This window comes from Panthera leo, chromosome A2, assembly GCF_018350215.1.
Source record: "Panthera leo isolate Ple1 chromosome A2, P.leo_Ple1_pat1.1, whole genome shotgun sequence".
Classification (NCBI taxonomy): Eukaryota; Metazoa; Chordata; class Mammalia; order Carnivora; family Felidae; genus Panthera; species Panthera leo.
Genome location: NC_056680.1, coordinates 70273615 through 70297181, shown reverse-complemented (window position 1 = coordinate 70297181; position 23567 = coordinate 70273615). Strand labels below are relative to the sequence as shown.

The window sequence follows — 23567 nt, the reverse complement described above, 5'->3', positions numbered from 1 at the left end:
CTTGCATTAACACTTAAGCTCCAAGGTGTAATGTCCCATTTTTTAAAATGTTGTCAGTACCTATCTACTTTGCTAATTTTGTTTTGCTGTAAATGAAGCACCTAGGGCAATGTGGACATAAAAATTTATTTTTAATTACAAATTCTGTCGTGCAACAAGTATGGAATCTCCCCTACCACCATTTCACAAGAGTGAAGTAATGCAGTTGTTACTTGCCACTTGCAAAAGAAACAGTAAAGGCAGTATTTATGAGTCAAATACTTGCACTATGGGAACTATTTGTACTTTAAAGTAAAATGTGATCTAAATGCTTAATTCTTTTACCATTTATTCAAATTACGATTTTGCCTTAAATGTCCCAGCTTTACAGGAGTGGGACTGCTGCTTACCTTTCTTTTCACAAAGGCATATCCATAGGCTCATGGGACTCCCATGACCAGTATTCACTTTATTTTCCTCTACATTAATGTACTCTTTAACCACCAGAGTATGCCTGACACATAGCAACCAAGGAAGTTCCTTTTCATTGATAATGGCCATAACTTTACAGTCTAAAACTAATCATAAACTATTACTTCCCAGCCTCAACCCACATCAACTGATCAATCACCATAATGAAAAACAAGCTTCAGAGTTTTCTCCAGATATTTAATGCAAGATGCAGTGTAGCCATATTCCATGAAATGCTGATGACCACTAGGGGGCTGTTGCCCTACTCAATCAAACAAAAGTACTACAACACAGCTAAAAGCTTTAATATAGATGTATTTCTGTTCTTAACTGCTATCATGTAGACAGTCTGATAAATAAGGTTGTCTCTTGTGCTTTTGCTACTGCTGTAGGAGGTTATATATTTTATAGATGACACACACAATCAACTCTACTGGTTTAAGAGTTCTAAATGTTATGTGTACTATAGACCTTTTTTTCTTCCCCATTTAAGATGGGAAGACCCAGCCTTTGGTATAAGTAACTTACTTCCATGACAATTTTTAAAGGATATCATTAGTGTTCGCTGTTAGTTGTGTCATCTTTTGGTAAGGGGGTGGCCAGGGCCTCTTTGCTCTCAGTAAGCGCTCTGGGCTGGTGGATAAACACACTAAATTTAACACCCTGGTTGTTGGCAGCTCTGACAAAACCACTATTGGCAGTCATTGTGATGGCTTTTAGAGTATCTCCCGTCCCAAAAATTGTTAATGAGCGGCTATTGATTTTTGAACTGGCCACTAGTCTCAAGGCACGCTCAGAAGGCTGGTCTGGCACCACATTAATTTGTTTAATTAGCATAGTGGCCCTCTCTCTCTCCCCAGGTCCTCCTAAGGTATCTAGAATAGACTGAAAGTCCTTGACAGCAGATTCACAAGCAAACAACTCTTTGTCCTTCATAAACGCCTCCAGCTGTGGTAACACCTGCTCTTTCCTCTCTTGCTCGGCTTGTTCTGTGAGCACTTTTTCTTTGAAGATAAAGTGGCAGCCTCCATAGCTGAGGGCAGATACGTATGTGATTAAAGTAGTAATGTCCAGATTTACCCTTTTGCACACATCAACCTTAATTTCTGTTGGAAACGCAACACTTGCTAGTATATTTTCTCGGTCTACTCTGGTCACTTGCAAAAGTTCAGGGCCTTCGTCATCGGACTCACTCTCGCTTGGTTGGAGCTCTTCAGGGTGATCTAACAGAGAGTTAACCGCTACTATGTCTCCTCGCACGGATATGCCCATTTCTTGAAGCTTCTCCGCCATGGGGCTGGAGACACTGTTGTAAAACGCAAAGATGATGTGAGGATTGCTATACTGCACTGGCTGCTGGTGACTGGCCTGGAGGAAGTCTTCAGCCTGCTCAATGATGCTCTTGTCACCATACTGGCCCCTGCCCAGCCAAATGTTGTGTAGAGCTTCAGCCTTGCGGCCAATGGCTTTCACCCACGTATGACCACCGTTTGCAACTACATCCACCACAAGGGTCTGCTTTTCTCCCAAGGTATCTGTGTAACCAAAGACATGAAGAACACTAACAACTTCTTCCAAGTTTTCTGCTGATTCCACAATGGCTCTTAGGTGTGTTAGATTAGTGCTCTGTAAATGGGATTCCTTAATAGCTACTTTCCCAGCTTCTACCTTCTGTAGGAATTTTAATTCTGCCTTCAATTTGCTGCACAGCTTTGCACCACCTTCTATACCACCTTTCCTTGATCGAGAAAGTGATTCCGCTCTCTTGATCAGTTCCTTGGCTATGGCGATTCGTTCACAGAGCATGGAGTGTGCGGACATGCTGACAGCATTATTCCTTTCCTGTGAAAAGAAACAAGACAAGGCAAATTGAAATAGTCCTCAAAAATCATGGCAATCAATTCTTCACTGAGGACTACAGAAGTTCAATCTAGCAACAAAGCTTATGGAGTCTGAGTCTATGAACCTGGACTTGGGCATGACTGATTTGGGAGTGACTCCCTCCTCTGACAACTAAGGATGATACCTGTATTTCTGAACTCTTCCTTTGGTATGCCGGGTTCGACACACTTTTTAGACCTTTATTTTTTTTTCAGTTTGAAGGTAGTATCCGGCACGTCCCGGGTCAGAATAAAGCGCAGTTGTTCCGCAATCTACTACATGAGGGATTCGCTCAGCAGCAGCTTTGCTGTTTGGTGGGAGAGCAATTTTCTAAAAGGCTGGGAAAGTGTAGAGAACGTGACTAGATTAAAAATGACTAGCCGGGTACAGCAAATTGTCCAAACCCATACTGTAAGCCTTTCTAACCTTTTCCTCCTTCGTGAGTCGCTCTCCTTGACGTGACTGCCTCGTGCTATGCCACGGGCACACGGTACACCCGCCGAGGAATCAAGACTGCCCCGATCCTGCATTTGACGTCAACACAGTATATTTTAAAAGAGCTACGGGACCCACCAACTCGGCTCCCGCTCACACCAGGAAGGACAAGCCCAAGATTAACTAGACCCCACGAGTGCAGCCCGAGACGACCCGGAGGTCTGCGGAGCCTTCCGGGGGCGCGGGGGGGGGGGGGGGGGGGGACATTGGGCCCTGGAACCCTAACGGGTCCGCCCGCACAGCAGGACCCCGCCACGCAGACTCTGGCTCAAACAGCCCCCGAAACCAGCGCCGGGCGTGGAGGCCAGAGCGGGGGCGGAGGGGGGCGGGGAGGGGGGGGGACGCGGCGGCCCGGAGCCGGCCCCCTCCCCCCGCCAGGCCGGCCGGCCCAGCCCCCTCCCGGTCTCGGTAGGGGCGCCCCGTTCCCTCCCTCTGCCTCCCCGGCTCCTCACCGGCAGCGCCAGGACCGGGAGCGCGAGCAAGCGGGCACGTGCGTGCGCGAGGCCGGGACCCGCCGGGAAACCTCGTCTGGCGGACCCCACCCCACTCTAGCCGCCGCGGCTGCTCAGCCCGCGCGAGCGCCGCCGCCTCGGCAGCCTCTCACGTCACGTGGCCCCGCGCCGGGTGACGCCGAGCCCGCGAGTCCCAGGCGGCAGCGCGATCTACCGAGCGTGGCTGACGCTAACGCGGCGGCCATGTTTGTTGAGGGCACCCGGCTTCTCGCACGCACGGAGCAGGGAGGCACCGGGGGTTCGCCGCCACTTGGGCCCAGGAAAGGAGCGGAGGCGAAGCTCGCGGGGCTGGGCATCATTCCCAGTGGGTCGTCGGCCACTCAGTCTATGAGGCCGACCCCGCGCCCTAGGTCTTACGCTCGGTTGGACTTTCCCTGGGGCGGGAGTCGTGCATTTTGGTGGAGAAAACTCCCAGTTGTGCCCAAGTACCCCACTCCTGCTGTCAAGCTCAAACTCCTACCAAGTGACAGGCATTGGTGGTTCCAGAAAGATTTTCAGCTCATTTTAATATAAGAGGAGACAGGCAGGAAGCTTGTCAAAGGTGTCACAGCTGGTAAGTGCCGGAGCTGGGAGTCTGGATTCCAAGCCAAAGCACTTTCTACTGCACCATCCTGGGCTCTCCATTGGAAGTGTGGTATCAGAGATATGCTGCCTTTCTGAAGAGGACAAATAATCGGATGGCTTCTGAGGGAGGAACTTATATTAGGCTAACAAGAGTGTCCAAAGTCAACCAAAAGGTTAGGACTTTTGATAAAGCTAATTTTAAAAAATTAAAATGGGCTTCAAGTTAATATTAATCCCATGTGTGCCTGCTCCTTCCCCAAGCCTTACTTGAATGGCAGTCTTAGGAAAGAAAAAGCAACAGACCCACGAAAATAAAAAGAACAAGAAATGAGACTGCACATGAGATATGTCAACACATTTTTGGAAGACCAAGAGCAATAATAACATCCATTCAATGCCTAGTATATGGCAGGTGTTACTCTAAGTACTTTTCACATATTAACTTATTTGATCCTCTTCGCAAACTGAAAAGTAAATATATTTTACAGGTAGTCCACCACAAAGAGGTTGTTTAACCCAGGCAGCCTCTCTGTAAATGGAGCAGTGAGCACAGTGGAGGAAGTGTCTACAGCAAGTGACTCACAGAGCAGAGCCCAAAAAGGGTTTGGAACTGCAGGTGCCTGGAAGACAGAAGGGAGGGGAGCAGTGAGGCAGGACTGAAAATGGGCACGGCTTCAGTCTGTGAGAACAAACAGCTAAATGCTCTCTCAGGTGCAGTGCAAGCTGGACAGCTAGCCACCCTTCCCTGGGTAGAAAACTAGAGTTTACCATGTCAAAGGCAGGGAGTCAGAGGGATTCGAGACACATTATGAAGTGACAGTCTCCTATGGAATGTGAAATACTATTAGTCCCTCCTCTGCCCCTCCTAGGATGCAGACGCTCCTCTCCCTATTTTTCTCTGGAGAAGCCGAACAAATCAAAGACCACAGAAGATGGCCTATAGCAGGATCCCTGAGTAAGTAGGCGCAGGGCTCGCAAACACAGTGCTTCCAAACATTCTTCTGTTTGGAATTTGAAGTAAACATAAAGCAGAACAAATGGCTTTGAAAAGTATTCTATAACTAGCATCCTCAGATAAAAGGTGTTCCATTCATGAAACATGAGGACTTTTTTAAGGGAAAGGTGACAAAGAATGAGTTTTCTTTTTTTTTAATGTTTATTTTCGAGAAAGAGCATGCACGCGAGTGGGGGAAGGGCAGAGAGAGGGAGACTGAGGATCAGAAGGGGGCTCCGCACTGAAAACAGAGAACCCAGTGCAGGACTCATGAACCAAACCATGAGATCGTGACCTAAGCACAAGTCGGAGGCTTAACCAACTAAATCACCCAGGCGCCCCAAGAATGAGTTTTTCAAAATTAAAAATGGTATCGCCAATGTTAAAATATCAATGAAAGAGTAGGAAGAATGGGTAAAACTGTACTAGAATGCACAATAAAGACAGGTGAAAACTTTAGCAAAAAATATTTCTCAAACACTATGAAATTTACCAAAACTGAAAGATCTTAGTTTCTACAGTGAAAAGGCCTCCTGAGTTAAGAAACCCAAAGACAGACATGTCATTGTGAAATTTCAAAATGCTGCAGATAAAAGTCCTAAGAACTGCAAAGGAGAAAAAAGTTATACCAGCCAATGGAGAGAGAACATAGTTTCAAACCTGCAACTGGCTGGATTAGGGCAGAAAGACAGAAGGTTCCAAGACAGAAACTTCTGGAGGTGTTGTGGGACCAGGGTGGGGGATTGGAGGACTGAGGAGAGAACCGTTAAGGTCACTTAACACGATATACTGAGGAAAACGGTATGCAGGTTTTACGATCCTGTCACGGGAATCTGGGAGTTGGTGATGGCTACACAGAACACAAAGAAGTGAAGCAGTATTACCTGCAGGAAGATTATTTAGGAAACGGGGTAACAGCATACTTCCACAGCCGTAACAGAAACTTTTAAACTGAATATTATGATCTAATTAAACTGAGGCAGAGAGAAGGGAGGGAGAGTTCTGAATTCCCATCTTGCAGGATATAAAGTTTATATAGTGGCTCAACTTCAGGAATCCGGAGATAACTGGGTAAGCCTACTGTGTGAAATATGGAGGACAGTACCTGCTGGAAAACCTAGAAAAGTTCAAAGTGATGAAACGCAGGGGCACAGCCTTTGATGAAGTGTTAGAATTATCGAACTTTTTAAATATGCTCATGCTTAGGAAGCTGTCGCTCACGTGGAGTTACGTGACAGAGGTGGGGTTAAGGGGCTGAGTTGGCGGCTTCAGTCCCTGAACATGTGAAAGCTCTTTTGATCCTCCTTATCATCCAGTCAGTGCCCAGTGAACCGGTGCTCGAGAACTATAAAGGTCAGTATTGCCCCTCATCCTTATCTCGCCTTTCCAACTCCCTCCTGCCCCCACATGTGAATTTTAAACACTTCCATGGTTCATAACTAATTATTCTGCCAACTTCAGTGAGGAACTAGAAAAGAGGATGGACAGCACAAGTGGAGGCAAACTTTTTAAGACTGGGAGGATACAAAATGAACTGAGAATGGAGGGGGGCTGTGCACATGAGGAGCACTGTGACACATAAGTGGATTAAAAGCAGCTCAACTCCACAAGCTAGCGATGACTGAAGGGTTGTGGGGCATTCTGGGATGCAGTGGGTCATAAGACCAAAGAACTGAGTTCCCCAAGAACTGAGACAAAAAGGATTGGCTTAATTTTAAGGTTAATGAAAAGAATAAACTGAGAACAAAGGTAAAAGTGTTCTAGGCAGCTTCAGTTGAACTAGGCTTTGCATTTAACGGGGCAAGAGGCAAGAACAGAATATGGACATAAATCTGCTTCAGTGAGTTTTTCCTCCCTTTATTCTGTGGACTTACTCTGTTAGCCCCCATTGGGAATCTTACACACATTTTCCTTTTGTCCCTAATATGCCTGCCTTATGTTTCCCTTCTTTGATTTGTAGGATTTTGGCATTCCTCTGGTTTTTGAATATTGGATAGAAGGGAGGGCTTACGCAAATCAAAGGCAGCTAAACCTTAGAGTACTTGACCGTCAACCCTGCCAGGCCTTTCATTGGCATCATCAAATTCTGTCCTTAGAAAACCCTCTGAGATAATTACCTGTACAGTCACTTAGCCTGTAAATGAGAGTTAAGATCTGACCCCAAACCCATTCCTTTTTACCACTATGTTCTCTTTCCAGTGTGCAGTATACCAAGCGCCCATGACATGAGGACAGATGATTAGAGAAGGCCTTCAAGACCAACATCTGGATGTTGGATATCAAGTTGCCATCTTCCATCTTTCATAATAATCCTGCTGCTGCCTATGCTAAGATATGGTGCTGTCGTGATTGTGGGAGCAGAACTGGGAATCCTGACCAAACTGTCCAAGGTAAGACTCTTTTCTCCTACACTCAGCTAAATCTTAATCAAGATCTTTTGAGCCACATTTAAATCATAGAACTACATACTGTATCTTTGTTGGTAAGAATGATGTTCATAACCTCTGTTCTGTGAGCCAAACTAATGATGATTTCTCTTATCCTAAGAAGCTTTAAAAAACAAAAAACTAAGCAAATGTCTACACATCTGATGAAACCAGAGATCGCGTTATTTGCCTGTTTGTATGGGCCTTAATTTAAAGCCAAGGTTCTGATTACACTGAGATAACATGAATAAGGGAGACCCTTAAGCCATAGTTTTGATGTTTAAGTATTAGGATTTTATTTCCATACTCATGTTTATCCTCGAGTTTAAAAAGTCTAGTAGAATCTAAGGGACTCCTTTTAAATACATTTACCTACTTGTGATGGAGAAACCAATAGGAACCAGTACATCATTTTTATCCACTTGCATCATGTATCTCCTATAGGAGACTCTTTGGCCTGGCACTCTTCACAGCTCCAGTGCAATCTCAGTGTGCTACAGTTTCACTGATCCACACCTAATGGTGCCTACAAAGCACCCACGCTTCCCATCTTGTCTCATGAATCCATGAAAGCCTGCAGATTCTCCCAGCTCTAAAAGCAGTGTTTACCAAAATCAGCATTTTGCTTTCCTGAAACATGGACAACATCTGATAGTAAAGAGGTTAACAAGATTTGACTTAACCAAAATTGCATGAAGATTAAAGAGTGTGTCACCATTCTGCTCTGCAATGTAGTTTCCAGAAGTCAACTGTGATAAAAAGCAGGAGATAACTATTTTAAAATTTTACTAACTCCTAAAAAGCTGAAGTTGGATTTAACAGTTTATTATGATTTATAAGTGTCATTTTAAAAACATCTGTCCATTAAACCATGTAGAAATAAGTATGCAAAAAGTCTGCAAAACAAAACATACTTTAAACATGTTTAAGTAGAGGGCTTATTTGAAATTCCGGATTTTTCAGTCACTTCATTATTATGCTATTGCAGCCAAGTAATCCTTAACTTCAGTCGGAGTAAGCCTCCTGAATCCGGCTTCATTGCAGATTCCAACCTCTATGTTGTCTTCTGTCATCTGCCCTTCAAAGCTTTCCTATTGAAGACGAAGGGCAAAAGGTCAGTTTTCCAAGCACTTAATTATAAACTCATTATAAATCCCATTGTTAGAAATTGTGCTAACCTTTAGAGTTAATATGGCTGTGTGAATGGCATCTTCAAGTTCCAGGTCTTCGTTATATCTAAAGAATTTTTTGAAAAGGCAATGATTTATAGCAGAACTTACATTATTTATGGTTACTTAAACATGACAGCGGCAACATAAGAATTTCTCAAAATCTAAAACACTCCTACAAATACTAAGCTACAGATTAATTCTTTTAGTCCACTCATTGCGATAGCTGTCCCCCAATAATAAATTGACGCTTGTAATCCTAACAGCAGTATAAATATTTTAATATAATCAGAATGTGGTGGGAATATTATAATTTTTTTAAATAAAGAAATCAGACCTTTGCTAAAATTTCTTTTGTTTGTTCTTGTAAGTTTTAACTTCATGTGAAATGTCTGAAGACTATTAATACGTAAAAGGAAAAGGAAAGTGCTTTAGGAAAGATCTTAAAATTATTTGTTTACTGATTAATCCCATGTCTAAAATTTTTCATAATCTTTTAACATTATGTGAAAAAATGTACTGAAAGGTTCATCTGCCGGTTATATAGAGTTAATTATAAATTTTTGCCGTTCAAAATGCGTGTAGGACATTTTTCGGTGGACCAATGCTGAGAAGATAGCTGGAAATAAGAGCAGTGACAGCAGATTTTTACACGGTACCGCACTTTTCATCCAGCACATACAACAATCTATTGCCAATACCAGGAACTGAGCTTCACCATTTTTTTCTGTAACTGTCATAAGGTAAACGGTTATCACTTACGTCACTTAAATTTTCCTCCCCAATTTTTTACTCCAATTCCAACTATTTTTTCTTTGAGATTGTAGGAGGAAAAATGAAGTAAAAAATAAAAACAATTAAATTTAGGAAAAAACCCAAAGAATGCAGAAATAAAAGTTCTTAATAAATAGATAATATTACCACTTAATATACTGTGAAGACTAGGGAGCCAGGGTGAAGAGAAGTTTTTACTTTATTTGTAACTAGGCTAAACAAATGAGTGTTTGAATATAAAGTAATAAATGTGTTTAGATTCGGGATACTAATTGTTTAAAAACACTGAGAACCATAAAGTGAGATTGCTAAGAAACTGAGTTTCAGTAAGCCTACCTTTTCTCTAGGAAAGTCTTCCCATTCACGTAGTTCTTTCCCATTGCTGTGGCTTTCCACGCAAAGTAAGCTCCCTAATCAGGAAGAGAAGGGAAACACATTTTAAATCATTAATCTAGTTATATCACTCTGCCGTTTCTTTTTTAGGTCTATAAATTAGTCTCTAACAGTTCACAGAATATTTGGAATACAATGAAGTATGTCACAAGAGAGGCTACTTTCTAAAAAGATTAGAGAGCTAAATAACAAAGAGGAACGAAGACACCTCTGGAGATTATAGAGAAGTTCAGTAATTTGATCGTGGTGACAGCTTTCTCAGCTATTTACATCCATCAAAACTCATCAAATTGTACACTTTGCATATGTGTGATTTATGGTTACAATTTATGTGAAAAAGTCAGTTAAAGGCAACAGGTTCACTTACAGCAAATAATCAAAAGTAATATTTCAGCATATTAGGATTGAAGGACTCTAGAATCATACACACACACACACACACGTGAGAAAAATGGTGATCAAGTCTTTATCATCACTGCTGAACAAAGTAAAAAGAGACAGTATTTCATTAAAAATATTTTGAAGTTTTGGGGCACCTGGATGGCTCAGTCAGTTGAATGTCCAACTCTCAGTTTCAGCTCAGATCATGACCTCATGGTTTCATGAGTCCAAGCCCCGTGTCAGGCTCTATGCTGACAGTGCGGAGCCTGCTTGGGGTTCTCTTTCTCCCTGTCTTTACTCACACTGTCTCTGTCTCTCTCAAAAATAAATAAAACTTAAAAAAAATTTTTTTTTAATATTTTGAAATTTTGATATTTTGTAATCTAATGTTTAATGAAAGCAGCAATATGTTGTATATAACATGGCCTCATCTGTTGAAAAAAATACATATGCACACACATTAAGAAAAATACTGAAAGAAATACACCAAACATTCTTTAAAAGAAACAACTGCCTTTGAAATAAAGCAGGGAAGAAAAGGGCAAAAGATGAAACCTGGATTCCAGTGATGATGGCTTCTGCTACCCACTGGGAAGAAAGCTAAGAGGGCATGTCATTTAGTTTCAGAGGCTCAGAGATGGGGTAACAGACACTGTCAGAACTCCCAGAATACTTGTTTTTTCTTCCGGCTTTCCTCAGACAAGGAAGAAACTTGTGGAAGAAACTTCCTCACACAGTTGCAGAGCAGTAGTAGCCCCTCTGAATGCCTTCTAACTCAGATGCCGATCTCCTGCTTTAGAGTAGACAGACTCACCCACTTTGCACAACACTGTCTTCAAGAGTCATGTCTGTGTGTGTAATTAGAGTCATACTCCAAGTCGGCCCCAGGATTAAACAGATGGCAAGGAGTGCAGCACTGTCTTCTAGACCCAAATCTTTCATCGGAATATTTCTCAAAGTAATAAAACTCCACAGATTTAAAGAGATTTGATAACTATTTCAAGAAATCATTCCACTGTGTGAACTTAATGAATACAAAAAGGAAGAAGAACAGAGAGCACAGACCTAATGTACCCTCTTCAATCAGAAGACTGAATTACCAACATTTTAAATGTACAAATGCACTACTCCATATGTTCTAAAGCCCAAATGAAAAAGAAAAAAAAGAAAATACTGCTAAATTTTAAACTTTTTATGGTTTTTGTTTTTATTAGCTGTTCAAAGAGTACTTTAATCCCTCCGGTATATCTGATAATACTTACAGATGGATCTGACTGAAATAAATATGGTCGCCCCTCATTCCAACCACAAATTAGTAAAGAAACTCCAAATGGCCGAACACCACTAAAGAAAGGAGAAACAAAAATTATTTGGCATCTTCATGGTGTTAAAATCAACCTAAGGTAGGAATTTATTAACACTTTCAAGTCTTAACAAAGCAAATCATCAGGTAAAATGAATTAGACTTTTAAGTTCCTTAAACAGTATTTAGTATCTTTCTGAACAAATCAATTCAAAAACGAATTCTCTTTATGGTACTATGGAACACTAGTCAAATCATTTTGGTAAATGGAGTGACACAAATTTTGGAGTTAATAAGTGTGGAGTAACATTTTGTGTCTTAACAAAGAACAACTTTCAACAAATGCAGTTTTTTTCCACTAGCTTTACATGTTAGCAAGTACTTTTATACTATCTCATCCACGTGTATACCCAGATTCAAGAGAATTACAATGAATATGGATGTGTCCAACAGCTATTGCTTTCATTATGTGCTTATAATCATTTATAGTTGGAAAGATAAACTTGGAAGCAGAAATAACTGCCTGCCCATAGGGAAGTGTTTCAGTCACTGGCAAAAGGGCTTTATGTGGAAGCCGCATTTTGCTAGTAGATCAACAGCAAGAAAACACTCCAATCTCTTCCTTAAAAAATATTCTAGCTCCAACTAAGATCAGAAATATTCATCATAGTAATTTTCTCTACTTGTTCAATAAATACAGGAATAGTAAGTCCTCTTTTTAAATACACCTACTCTTCTAAAATGTTTTCTTTTTTCTAATTCATGCTGCATTTCAAGTAATAAAATCAACTTACCCTGACTGAGTATATTCTTGCATCACAGAAGCTACTCTCTGTACCAGCTGAGCTGTGGGAATGGGTTCTTGGTACACGAGATAGTACTGCTGAGCTAGTTTTCGAGCTCTGTGCACAAGCACTCTAACAAACAAGGAAGAAATAAGACTTCATGAAAATCTTGACACTCGGCTCCTTAACGACTCTTCTTCTACAGGCATATACCTACAGCACAAGTCTTACATGCTTCTATGGAATAGTAACGATCAGCTCAAAGCCAGTCTTGCTCTTACATCTGGTTACAGTTATCTTACACGAAAACAGAGCCACACAGAGGAGCTGAGCCACAGGAGATGAGACAAGGACAAGGCAAAAGGAAGAAAATTAGGGACAAGGGGTACCAGTCAGCTCGGTACTAACAGATTTAGCATACACAATGGGAGCCTTATCTCCCTCCATGGCTTCTTCAAGATTGTGCCCCCTTTCCTGAGGGCAGTCACCCTGTCTTTGTATCTTAGTCAAGCCAACACACATAAATGCCCACACGATCACACACACACACACACACACACACACACACACACACACACACACACAATTTGGGGCATATCTTTCTCACTCTACTTCAATCTTTTTGCTACTCTGCACTTCAAAGAGTACCCTTAAGAGATTAAGGAACAGCAAGAAACTACTTAGAACATAAAAAAATAACAAATGTATTAAATAGTATTAAGAATATTCTATATAATAATCAAATTAGCAAGACAAATAGATGTACCTTTACCTGCTCGTAAACTACTCATGTGAACCATCACCCCCAGTGTAATACTCAGTTTGTCTTCCGCTGTCCTGTCCTCACACTTTACCCCATCAGTGCACTGCAGCATCCCTTCTATACACAGTGGCAACGGGATCCACTGTAGTGAGGCTTGACCACATTCCAGCAACTGTGGCTTTTTCCAACTCATGAAAGTGAAACTTTGGCTCTGTCTTGTTCCCCCAAAATCAGGAATGAAGTTAATTGTTTTTTCTTTCTTTACTTTCTTTACTTCCTTTGCTTTACTCGTTAAGTGGCAAACATACAAAGTTGCCAATCTCTTTCAACTTGCTGGTACCCTGATGTTTCAGGGGCCTTGAGAATTTTGTCCCTTTGCTAAGAACAAAAATATAATGGGGAAAACTCTGAATGGGATGGCAATGTTTTCTTTTGCTGCCTTGTAACTTTTTTTTTTAAATATAGTTTACTATAACTTGTGTTGCTTTGGTTTTTAAAATACATGAGAGAACAGCAAATCCTCTGAAGCCCAGTCCTTGGATGGAAAAAAAGGGGTGTGATCAGAGGGGAAAAACCACTAAACAGATAAGAGAATTACTGGATCTCCTCTTTTACAATGCAGTGGCACTGAGTTATCCTTAAAGCAACCCTTGGTCTATTCCATGCAGACAGACTAAATTCAGCTGCCCGTGATGCTGCTGTTGCTAAGCAAAGCACAAAAATGAAGAGTTGGGAGATTAAAGGAAAAACATCCCTTGATTTTTCTCCTCAAAGTATACAAGCAGCTCATAAAACAGTGAGGAAAAACAAATAGTACAAAGTACCTGTAATCTGGGCCCATGCCACTATACACCAAGCCTATATGCTTGGTGATTGGTTCCACTTTGTGTACACTTCGCTCGTCATACAGAATGGATTTCTGTTTCTTCTCGGTTGCCAATACCACACCATTTGCAGCTTTAAAAAAAAAAAAAAAAAAAAAAACAGTGCTAAATGTTTAGTCACTTAAAGATTCTGCTTCAACAGTTTTCTAATTATGGATGCATTTTACCCAAATTCCTTTATTTCTTATTTATAAAACTTTTTCTGTATTAAAATCACCTAAGAAATGATAAATTCAGGGCATCTGGGTGGCTCAGTCAGTTAAACACCTGACTCTTGATTTCGGCTCAGGTCATGATCTTAGGGTTCATGGGACTGACCCCCCTGTCCGGCTCAGTGCTGACGGCTCAGAGCCTGGAGCCTGCTTTGGATTCTGTGTCTCCCTTTCTCTCTGCCCCTCCCCTGCTTGTTTTCTTTCTTTCTTTCTTTCTTTCTTTCTTTCTTTCTTTCTCTCTCTCTCTCTCTCTCTCTCTCAAAAATAAATAATCAAAAAAAAATTTTTTTAAATGGTAAATCCATTTTTCCCTCATTGGTCATCTCTATTATGCTAAGGAATCCCTATAGGTAAATGCATTACCCAATATTCCAGGACACCGAAGAGTCCGAAGAGTCTGTACCTTTTAGAATTCTGCTTACTTGGCTATTGTTCTTGTAATTTGAAATTTAAAATCAATGATACAGGCTTTTTTTAAAAAAAGGGTATCTTTAGATGAAGTTTTATAATTAAATTTTTCTAAATTATAGAAAGGATAAAAACTGCCACAGAATAGTGATTATTATCAGTGGAAAAACAAAAGAATGCTCAGTTTTTCTCAATGGGAAAGACTACTTGTGGGTTATTACAACTAAAAGATAAAGGAGCTATATTTATTTTGAAAAAAAAATTAATCATCTTCTTGTACTCATTGGCTTATTACTTTTCTATAAACTTCAAAATACTGTAAATCAACAGAAAGAACTATTAAAAATTATGCTGCCCTATTTATTTATATTAATCACTAATTAATTCCAAAAGCACTTTAAGATAACTATTAACAGGCATGTGAAATGAATGAAACATTTAATTACCTTTAATTCCCACTGAAGGGGCTCCTCCAGCTACAGCAGCCAAAGCATATTCAATCTGGACAAGTTTACCAGATGGGCTTAAAAAGAAACAAAGGTATTTGCTAAATTCACATATTTTCAAATATGTATAATAGGAATATCTCTTAGAGAGGGCAGATATATAAGTCAAATCCATTAACCAAATACCAAGGAATAGCTGGGCTTTCACGTTATAAAGCTGTACAGAAATTGAGGATACCAGGCAATTTGTACATATACATAGTAAAGCACTTAGCTTTCCTTTTTCTCCCCCTCCTTCTTGTCTGACTCTTTAAGCACCATCATTATTACTGTTGCCTTTTATCACTCACCAACCTTGTGACTTCAGGCAAGTTACTTAATCCTGCTGTGTCTCAGTTTTCACATCCATAAAATGGGGATAATAGTACTACAGCCATTTCAGAAGTTTGTTGTGAAGATTAAATAAAGGGATGCCTTTTGTTCCTGGCACAAAATCAGCAGCAAGTAAATACCAAATAGTGTTATTAAGAACATGTATATGTCTGTTAAATACCAAACAACAGCATAGATTTCATATGGGTGGAGTTCCACATTTTAGAAAGTAGGCATGGCCTAAGATGTAAGACCTAGATGGTTATCAGCCAGGACAAAGTATCTTCTATATAAGCTATTTCTAGAAGCTGTGAGCTGGTGATACCTAACATATCTGATTTCATGGGTTTGGGAGCCAGATTCTAGCCCTAACCTGGCTTTTAAGATCATACTTTATTTCGAACCAGTTGTTGAGTTAAAATCATCATAAACTAACCTGATTTCACAGTTAAAAAGTTTTTGACTGAAAGTAGTTTGTCCAGAATGACATAGCTTGGTCCGTGTCTCTAGTCTACTAGTGAAAATAAAACGAGTTTCAGAAGGTCATTTATCTTCATAAAATTATGGATACTCTCTTGTCACCCAAGCCTCAGCTTTGTTCCGGACACACAGACTACTCTTAGAATTCAAAAACCCCTTTGACAAGCTAACCCCCTCTGTCTGCAATGCATTTCACCCTTGTCTGGTGAACTCTTTCCTCCTGGTCATCCTTCAGTCTTCAGTAGAAATGTCATTCATGTCCTTAAAGAAGCTGTCCTGGCCACAGGGACTAGGCTGAATCCCACACACTCATGCCTATGGTGCCCCATACTTCCTCTCTGGCTAAGATTCATCATGCTTAAATTACTCATACAATGTTCGCCTTCCTCAACAAAGTCTAAGCTCTGTTTGGTCAGTATCCTAACGTACAACCTAGTACCAGGAGTCCGCATCATTTAGCTGACAGAGACACAAGGAGACCTATTTAAGGGATAAACCTAAGTGTGACAGTTTAAAGACTCTTAAGTGACAAAAGCAGTTAACTTGAGTGGAATAACATTAATAGGTATTTAAATTTTTAAAATTAGGCTGTAGTTGTTAGTCACTATTTCAATAATCATATGACCCACTAGGTCCATCTGGCTTTCAATTATTGCTCAACATCGAGCTCAAATACACTTGGGAACATTTTAAAGGCTCAGGTAAACTTAAACTTACCTTTTCACTGTTCCCCACAATCACCTGCATGAACATCTACTGTTACATCTTCCTGTATGAAAGCTCGCCCATCTGTGAGCTCACTGAACAATCAACCATCTGTGTATTCAGTCACACAACTAGCCCATTCCAAAGCACCAGCACCTCTAGCTGGGATAACCGATACAGCCTTCTAACTAGTTTTCCTCTTTCCCACCCTTACTTTTATCCCACCAGTCAGTTACCTTTGTACCAGGTCACCTGTCACTTAAATATAACTTCCTGGTTCACTTAAAATACAAACTTCTTCTGGCCTGCCAGGCTCTTCAAGATTGGCCCTACCCACACTAACTCTTTGCTCACTATACTCTAGCACACTGGCCTTATTATCAATTCCTGTAAGAGTTCAAGCTCTTTCCAACTTCAGGACTTTCATTTATCCTCTTTCCTCTGTCCATAAGTCTCTCTACCCCTAAATCTTCAAATAGTTTGCTCTTTTTCACCTTCTTGTCTCAAAAACCACCCTGAAGCACTGGCTTTTCCTGACTATCCAATCTACAGTTATGCTGCTTCTTTTAGGCTCTTTTAATAAAATTCCTGAGTAAAACGTTTTTCAGAATGTATTAGTAGACACCAATTTGTTTACTCATTTACTGTCAATATCCTCAACTGAATGTAATTCACATGAACACTTTTTCATCCTATAACACAGCCTCATCACTTCCATCATTAAGAGTTTAATTCTAATTACAAGAGGCGAGAAACACATTTTTAAAATCTAAAAGAGTTGAACCATTATGTTAAAAAAAAGTTTATTTTACTAAAGACATTATTACAGAAGGATTTAGCTCCTGATGATATTTGATTGTTTCGGCTCCAGTTATTCTAAAGAAAGGATTACACTCTCTTAAAGATACAGAACCAAGTTTGCTTTGTTCACAAATATGAACAGTGACTATTTAGCAAATAGTGTTCTCTATCATTGTATATAACACCTTTGATTTACAAAATTTCATTTCATTCAAAGGTTAAAACACCAGTGCTCGCTTCGGCAGCACATATACAAAGGTTAAAACACCCTCATTTACCACTGAAAACTGTGAAGTTTACACTTGGAAAGTACTTTACTTTTTAGTATATTACTATTTTACTATTTTAAAAAGACATCTAACAGTAATAGGAAATGTATTAATTTTGTCATCAGAAAGAACCCAGTTTGAATGTGACCTCAGCTACTCATGTAAGACCTTGGACAAGTAACTTAATTTGACCAACCTGTGGTTGGTTCATCTGTAAGATGTTGAGATAACGTTTATCTCACATAATAGGAGGAAGAAATGGAGTAGGTTAAGTTGCACCCACACATAAAGTACTCAACAAGTTGGATCCTGCTTGCCTTCAGTTGCCAGATACAACTACATTTCAGCTAAATGGGAGATTACCGATCCGTAAGAAAATGGTAAAACTGAATCATTACCCGGTCGATTTATTAAACCCTTCGCTGCGCTGACGGTTTCTTACATTGTGAACAATATTGAAAAGTATACGTATTATTTTAATCCTTTGTTCTAAAACAGAAAAGCCTACAATCTTTTGCAAAGTAAAGACATTCCCCTCCCCCCGCCCCAAATGTAAATGTAGTCTAGTAGTTTGGGGCCCACAAACACTAAGCGACACAGAGAGATTCGCGCTTTCCTTTTTAGTCCTTAAACTTCTAACAGGGGCATGGAAGAAACCGGAAGCGGGAAGAGGTTTCTAAGTACCAAATGGAGACTAAGACTCAGACCAAACTGTAACGGTGAGGTTTTCAGAAGAGAAAAGGGGACCTCAGAGATTTGACCAAGATTCTAAGCTCCAGAAGCTCCCCAATCAGGCCTACGTGGTGGGTCAGGAAGGAAATCCCGAGTTCCGAACGGGACACCCGGAGACAGCTAATCCAAAACTGCCTTATTCTCTAGTTTCCAAAGAGAAAGCAAATCCCTGACTGAAGGCCTTACCCTCCCTCAGCCCCAAGGTCGCCCTGGATCCCCAAAACCGCGTTCCCGCGGCTTCCCGGCATCGGGGTTTTCAGGCCGCGGGCGAGCCAAGCAAATGACTTTGCAAACTCGCGTTTCCATCCCTATTTCCTACTGTGCCCCCCGGAAGCATTAAGCCAGAAACTAGGCCGGAAAAAAAACTAGGAGCCGGGGAGTTCCTGCAACCTCGACTACGCGGAGGGCTTTCGGTGCCCCTTCCATACCTGAATGTAGTCAGCGAAAAGCTGTAACCGCGCTCCGCCATCTTTGCCTGGAGTGCCAAAGCACATCCGCACACATGCGCACTGGCGCCGGTTTCTTTTCATTTCCCCTCCCCGCTCCTTCCTTTCTCTCTCTCTGATTGGAGGAGAGTCAGAGCCGTTCCAGGGACCTGCTGGGCGTTGTAGTTCCAGTAGCCAGGTTTGTCAGACTCTGCATCTGTGCGCATGCTCGAGATGGGGCCGGGAGCCAATAGCCAGGTGGGAGTGGTCTTCAGGCGAGGAAGATGGCGTCGGCCATGCTGGTCCTGGCGGTTCCTCCGTGGCCGGCAGCCCGGGGACTCCTCCGGAACTGTTGGGAACGACTGCAACGGAAACTTTGGCAGAGCTGGCGAGGCTTTCCCAGTTCTTCGTGGGGTACGTAAGCTATGCCGCCGTGGAGGAGGGATTGGATGAGAGGACCCCAAGCATCGTGGTGAGCGCTGCTCATATTTCGCCCTCCTCCCGCGCTTTGATCCGCTGCCGCCGGTGGGGACGTTGTCCGGGTTAATTCCTTACTTAGAAACTAAAAACGGCTGGTTTTGCTTCCCTTCGCCCTGAAAAACAGAAAACGTTCTGTGTCCTTTTCGCACAAGGAATGTAACCGAAGCCCATCTTAGATCAGGGGCGCTACTATCTGGATCCTGTTTCCTTATCAGCCTCTCAACCCCTGAAGCAATTTGCCCTCCTTTGTGGTGTTTGAGCTCTGCAGTTGAATACTGTTGATATCGGTGTGTTCCCTGGAAACTAATTTCAGTTAGAAGTATCTTGAAGGTTAAAATTGTCATTGCTTTGGCATTTACATCTATCCTTAATTCTAAGGTATTACGAACATAATACCCCGGGAGTCTGAACCGAGAGTCCCCGATATGCCAAAGTCTACATGTGCTTCCTCGGAAATCTCCACACCATCCCTTTAGGTACCACTGCTTTTCAGCGGAAGAAGTAGGCTCGCGAGGGCCTCAAGGTCATACGGGCCGAGCTGTTAACCACTGAGCTATGCGTAACAATACTTCTATAGATATACTGAAAAGGAATACCGGTTGTTAAATGTTAGCTTTGTGTATTTTTAAGAACTCCTAAAACCATAAGAAGTATTCCAGGTCTGAGGAACAGCAGGAAAAGGATAAAGGAGTCTTTTTGACTTGATCAGCCATTTAGGAAAACAAAACCTGATAGTTGATAGTCATATAAGTATTATATAGAGTGGTGAGTTCTTTAGAGAACGGATAATAAATATTATGAAGAACTAAGTGATTTAAAGGGCCTACCAGGTTATATGACAAAGGAGCTAATTCAATTGGAATATAAAAAAAGGGCGGGGGCAGGGTGGCAATAGACAGTTACTGAGTGAAGGTTGGAAGTACATTTTGGGAATCTCAAGCTTAGATTGACTTGTAAAGTAAATAGGAACTGCCTACCAAGTAGCATGTGGAGTTTGAGTGATTTATTCATGTTTACCAAACCCGTGGGTTCTGTATTTCAAAAGGTGAGAAGTCTGGGTAGAATTTCACAGATTCATTTCAGCAGGTGCCTCTAAGAAAAATTCTGTTTGTGTTGTTTAAAATTGTGTATAAGTTTTAGTGTATTTTAATAGCCAAGGTTTCTGTTAAATGCCTATTGAATGTAATATTCTAAACTTTATATATGGCTATTGACATCACTGTTGATTGTTAAGGAGAACGATACCTGTAAACAGTCATTTTGAAGCTAGAAATCCATTCTGCATTTCCATGTTTTGTTTTTATAGGACCAGCATTAGCAGTCCAAGGTCCAGCAGTATTTACAGAACCAGCAAATGATACTAACGGAAGTAAGGAGATCTCCAGCCTTTTGGATAGTATTTTTTGGATGGCAGCTCCTAAAAACAGACGCAGCATTGAAGTTAACCGCTGTAGGAGAAGAAACCCTCAGAAGCTTATTAAAGTTAAGGTAATACACTGATTTTTGTGGGTTTGCTTTCTCTCATATCCACCACTGCATGTCTTCTGGTACTTATATGGCCTATCAGTAAATCATCCTTAGAGCTTATATGTGTACTTTGCTCTGGCCTCTTGCTATGTATGTATGTATGTCAATTGTCCTATAGCCTAAATATTAGGACCACAGTTGAGGAGAGATTGGAATCTGGGCAGAGGACTGGGTTGTGAAGAACCTGTGTGACTTTTGTTAGGAGCTGGTGATTTGGAATTATATGTGGGTAAACATCTTAATTAGGGCAGAACCTAAAATTAAAGTCAGAAGCAGTAGATATATTGGGTCCTGTGTTTTACTAGCCCTTACGTATTTATTTTCTTCACTGTGATCATTAAAATGCTGTGAAGGAAAATCCTTAGGTAGGTAATAAAAATGGCTAATATCTGTTAAATACCTACGATGGATATAAGTGCTTTATGTGAATTATCTCATCGAATCCTCACAACAGCCCTCCAAAGTAAATATAGCTTTGCTCATTTTTAGGATGAAGACATTACTGCAAAAAGAATTTGACTGTAGTCACAAACTGTCAAGTGATAGAGCCAGGATTTAAGCCTAGGCAGTCTGATTGTTGAACTCACATTCTTCTCTTGAAACTTTCTGGTGTGTTCCTGTCCTCAGACAATTCCAGGTCTCCACACCCGCTCCCTGCCCCCATAGATACACTCTTCATTAATCTAGTAGACAGAAATTAGAGTGTTTACTACCTTTGATTTGTTCACTTAAGGCTTTACCAGCCATCATTTGAGTGGTTCTCCTCCATAACATTCCGCAGCAGCTCAGTACAGGTGAAACTCAAGAACAGAGAATCGACTTGCATAAACTTCCACATTCAGTATTAAACCACACCCTTAGAACTGAAGCCAAAAAGTATTACTGAGTCACATTTGGAACTGGACCTAAAGTCTGGAGCTGAAAAGTATGTCCTTAATTAAAGCAACAATAATTTATACAATTTGGTTGAGAGAACCAAAGATTTTCAGAATGAGAGCCTATACCAGTCTGCGACATGATTTTATTCTGAGGGAAAAGGATATCACCCTGTGTATTCATTTTCCTCACTAAATTGTTTTCTGCCACACACGGTACATTATGCTGCTGTCGTGGTCGGGAAGAGAGCACCGACTTCACGTATAGCTCCTGTACCTCTGGTTAGACATGCAGTCCAGTGTCGTGAGGAAAATGAGAAATTGGCAAGGCAAGTCATTTGCAGGGTTCTTTGCTCCTTTCAAAAAATGAAGTTGTTTTTGTCCTTGCCTCACAAACGTTTATATGTTAATCTCATGAAGTGGTTGGAATTTCTTTGATGCTCCTATTTACAATTTTTCTTTTCTATTTGAAATCTACCTTTAGAACATTGTTGAAGAGATTTCTATAGAGGTTATAAATGCCTTATGAAAGTAGGGCAGACGTGTATAAAAACTCATTAAATTACTTTCAAATTGTAGCATAACAAGAGAGTTTTATGTTAAGGATTACAAACAGTCTTCATTCTTAAAAAGAAAAATTATGCCATATGCCAACTATTGTACCATATATGATACATATACTATTATACCATATGTTTCATACAGGAATTTAGGGTACACCGATAAATAGGGGAAGCCAATTTTAATGTTTGTCGCCTTGTTTTCCCCACAGTAAATTGAAAGAAAAAATGAGTTCCATATCCCTTGGCCACATTAGATGCCGGCCATATGGATCTCCCCATTGTGTTGAAGGACTCCTTATTAGATGTTTAGTATTTGAAGGTTGGGTAATAGAGTTCATTTTACATAATATGCCTGTATGGTTAAGAAAAATGTACCAAGTTCATACTTGGTAAACCTGAGTTCTAGTCCCACTTTTTCTATTAATTGAAATTCATTTGTCCTCTGTTTCCTTATTAAGATGAGGTTGAACTACATGGTGCATGACCTTATGCAACGTGAACATTCCAAGAAAGTTCAAGTGTGAGCGTCATTCCTGTCTGTGATTGATGTGCATTATTATGCTTCTTGTTAAAACAGGATTTTGTTGTTTTTTTGTTTGATTTTTTAAAGAACAATATTGACGTGTGTCCTGAATGTGGTCACCTGAAACTGAAGCACGTCCTTTGTGGCTATTGCTATGAGAAGGTGTGCAAGGAGACAGCAGAAATCAGAAGACAGATAGGGAAACAAGAAGGGGGACCTTTCAAGGCTCCTCCCATGGAGACTGTGGTGCTGTACACAGGAGAGGCACCATCTGAACAAGATCAGGGTAAGAGAATCATTGAACGAGACAGGAAGCGACCGTCCTGGTTCACCCAGCATTAAGACCAAAGGTATTCGAGGAGGATAACTTCATATAAAACACTTGTCCTGGAAGAGAGGAAGATGCTTTGTTTTCATGTTGATTTTATGCTTGTTTTAAAATCACCAGTATAGTTTAAAACATTCTCTCAAAGCAGTTACTTTTATATGGGTTAATTTGAAGAATATACCAGGAGTAAACTCTGAAAATGCTTGTTTATGCAGAGGCACAATGGATTAATATGTGCATTTCTGTTATACTGTAAGGTTTTGAGTAAACCTAACATTTCTAGTACAGAAAAATTATGTAAAATTCTTAGCAAAGATCACATGTTTTGGAGGTGCCTGGGTGGCTCAGTCGGTTAAGCGTCTGACTCTTGATTTCAGCTCAGGTCATGATCTCGGGTTCATGAGGGTGGGCCCCACATCAGATTCTGTGGTAACATCAAGGGGCCTGCTTGGGATTCTGTCTCCCTCGCTCTTGGTCCCTCCCCTGCTCAGTCTCATTCTCTCAAAATAAATAAAAATAAATTAAAAAAAAAAAAGTATGTGTTCTGGTTCTGGTTTTGTTTTCTAGTGATTTGTCTTACACAAAAATACACAGATACTTTTGGTTAAGTAACACCTGAAAATAGGTTAATTTGAATTCTGGGTATT

At 40.8% G+C, this 23567-nt stretch overlaps 3 protein-coding genes across 5 annotated transcripts; 1 reads left to right on the top strand and 2 right to left on the bottom strand.

Annotated features, from left to right (window-relative positions):
* Nucleotides 1-631: 631 nt before the first annotated feature.
* CA2H7orf25 (chromosome A2 C7orf25 homolog) lies at nucleotides 632-3390 on the bottom strand. Of its 3 annotated transcripts, none has more exons than XM_042914357.1 (2): nucleotides 3279-3390; nucleotides 632-2292 (listed from the first exon to the last, which is right to left on the bottom strand). In XM_042914357.1, the coding sequence occupies exon 2, from the start codon at nucleotides 2269-2271 to the stop codon at nucleotides 1006-1008; it is 1266 nt and encodes a 421-aa protein (XP_042770291.1). In that variant the 5' UTR covers nucleotides 2272-2292; nucleotides 3279-3390; the 3' UTR covers nucleotides 632-1005. The 3 variants fall into 3 exon arrangements, with proteins under 3 accessions (XP_042770291.1, XP_042770290.1, XP_042770292.1); XM_042914356.1 differs by lacking the exon at nucleotides 3279-3390 and adding an exon at nucleotides 2758-3100; XM_042914358.1 differs by lacking the exon at nucleotides 3279-3390 and adding an exon at nucleotides 2477-2687.
* Nucleotides 3391-8131: 4741 nt separating this feature from the next.
* PSMA2 (proteasome 20S subunit alpha 2) lies at nucleotides 8132-18731 on the bottom strand. The gene is made up of 8 exons (XM_042914354.1): nucleotides 18628-18731; nucleotides 14841-14917; nucleotides 13715-13847; nucleotides 12137-12259; nucleotides 11302-11383; nucleotides 9602-9675; nucleotides 8501-8558; nucleotides 8132-8413 (listed from the first exon to the last, which is right to left on the bottom strand). The coding sequence occupies exons 1-8, from the start codon at nucleotides 18666-18668 to the stop codon at nucleotides 8297-8299; spliced, it is 705 nt and encodes a 234-aa protein (XP_042770288.1). The 5' UTR covers nucleotides 18669-18731; the 3' UTR covers nucleotides 8132-8296.
* An 84-nt stretch (nucleotides 18732-18815) lies between these two features.
* On the top strand, nucleotides 18816-23214 carry MRPL32 (mitochondrial ribosomal protein L32). The gene is made up of 3 exons (XM_042914355.1): nucleotides 18816-19038; nucleotides 20411-20592; nucleotides 22680-23214. The coding sequence occupies exons 1-3, from the start codon at nucleotides 18909-18911 to the stop codon at nucleotides 22932-22934; spliced, it is 567 nt and encodes a 188-aa protein (XP_042770289.1). The 5' UTR covers nucleotides 18816-18908; the 3' UTR covers nucleotides 22935-23214.
* The last annotated feature ends 353 nt before the right edge of the window (nucleotides 23215-23567 follow it).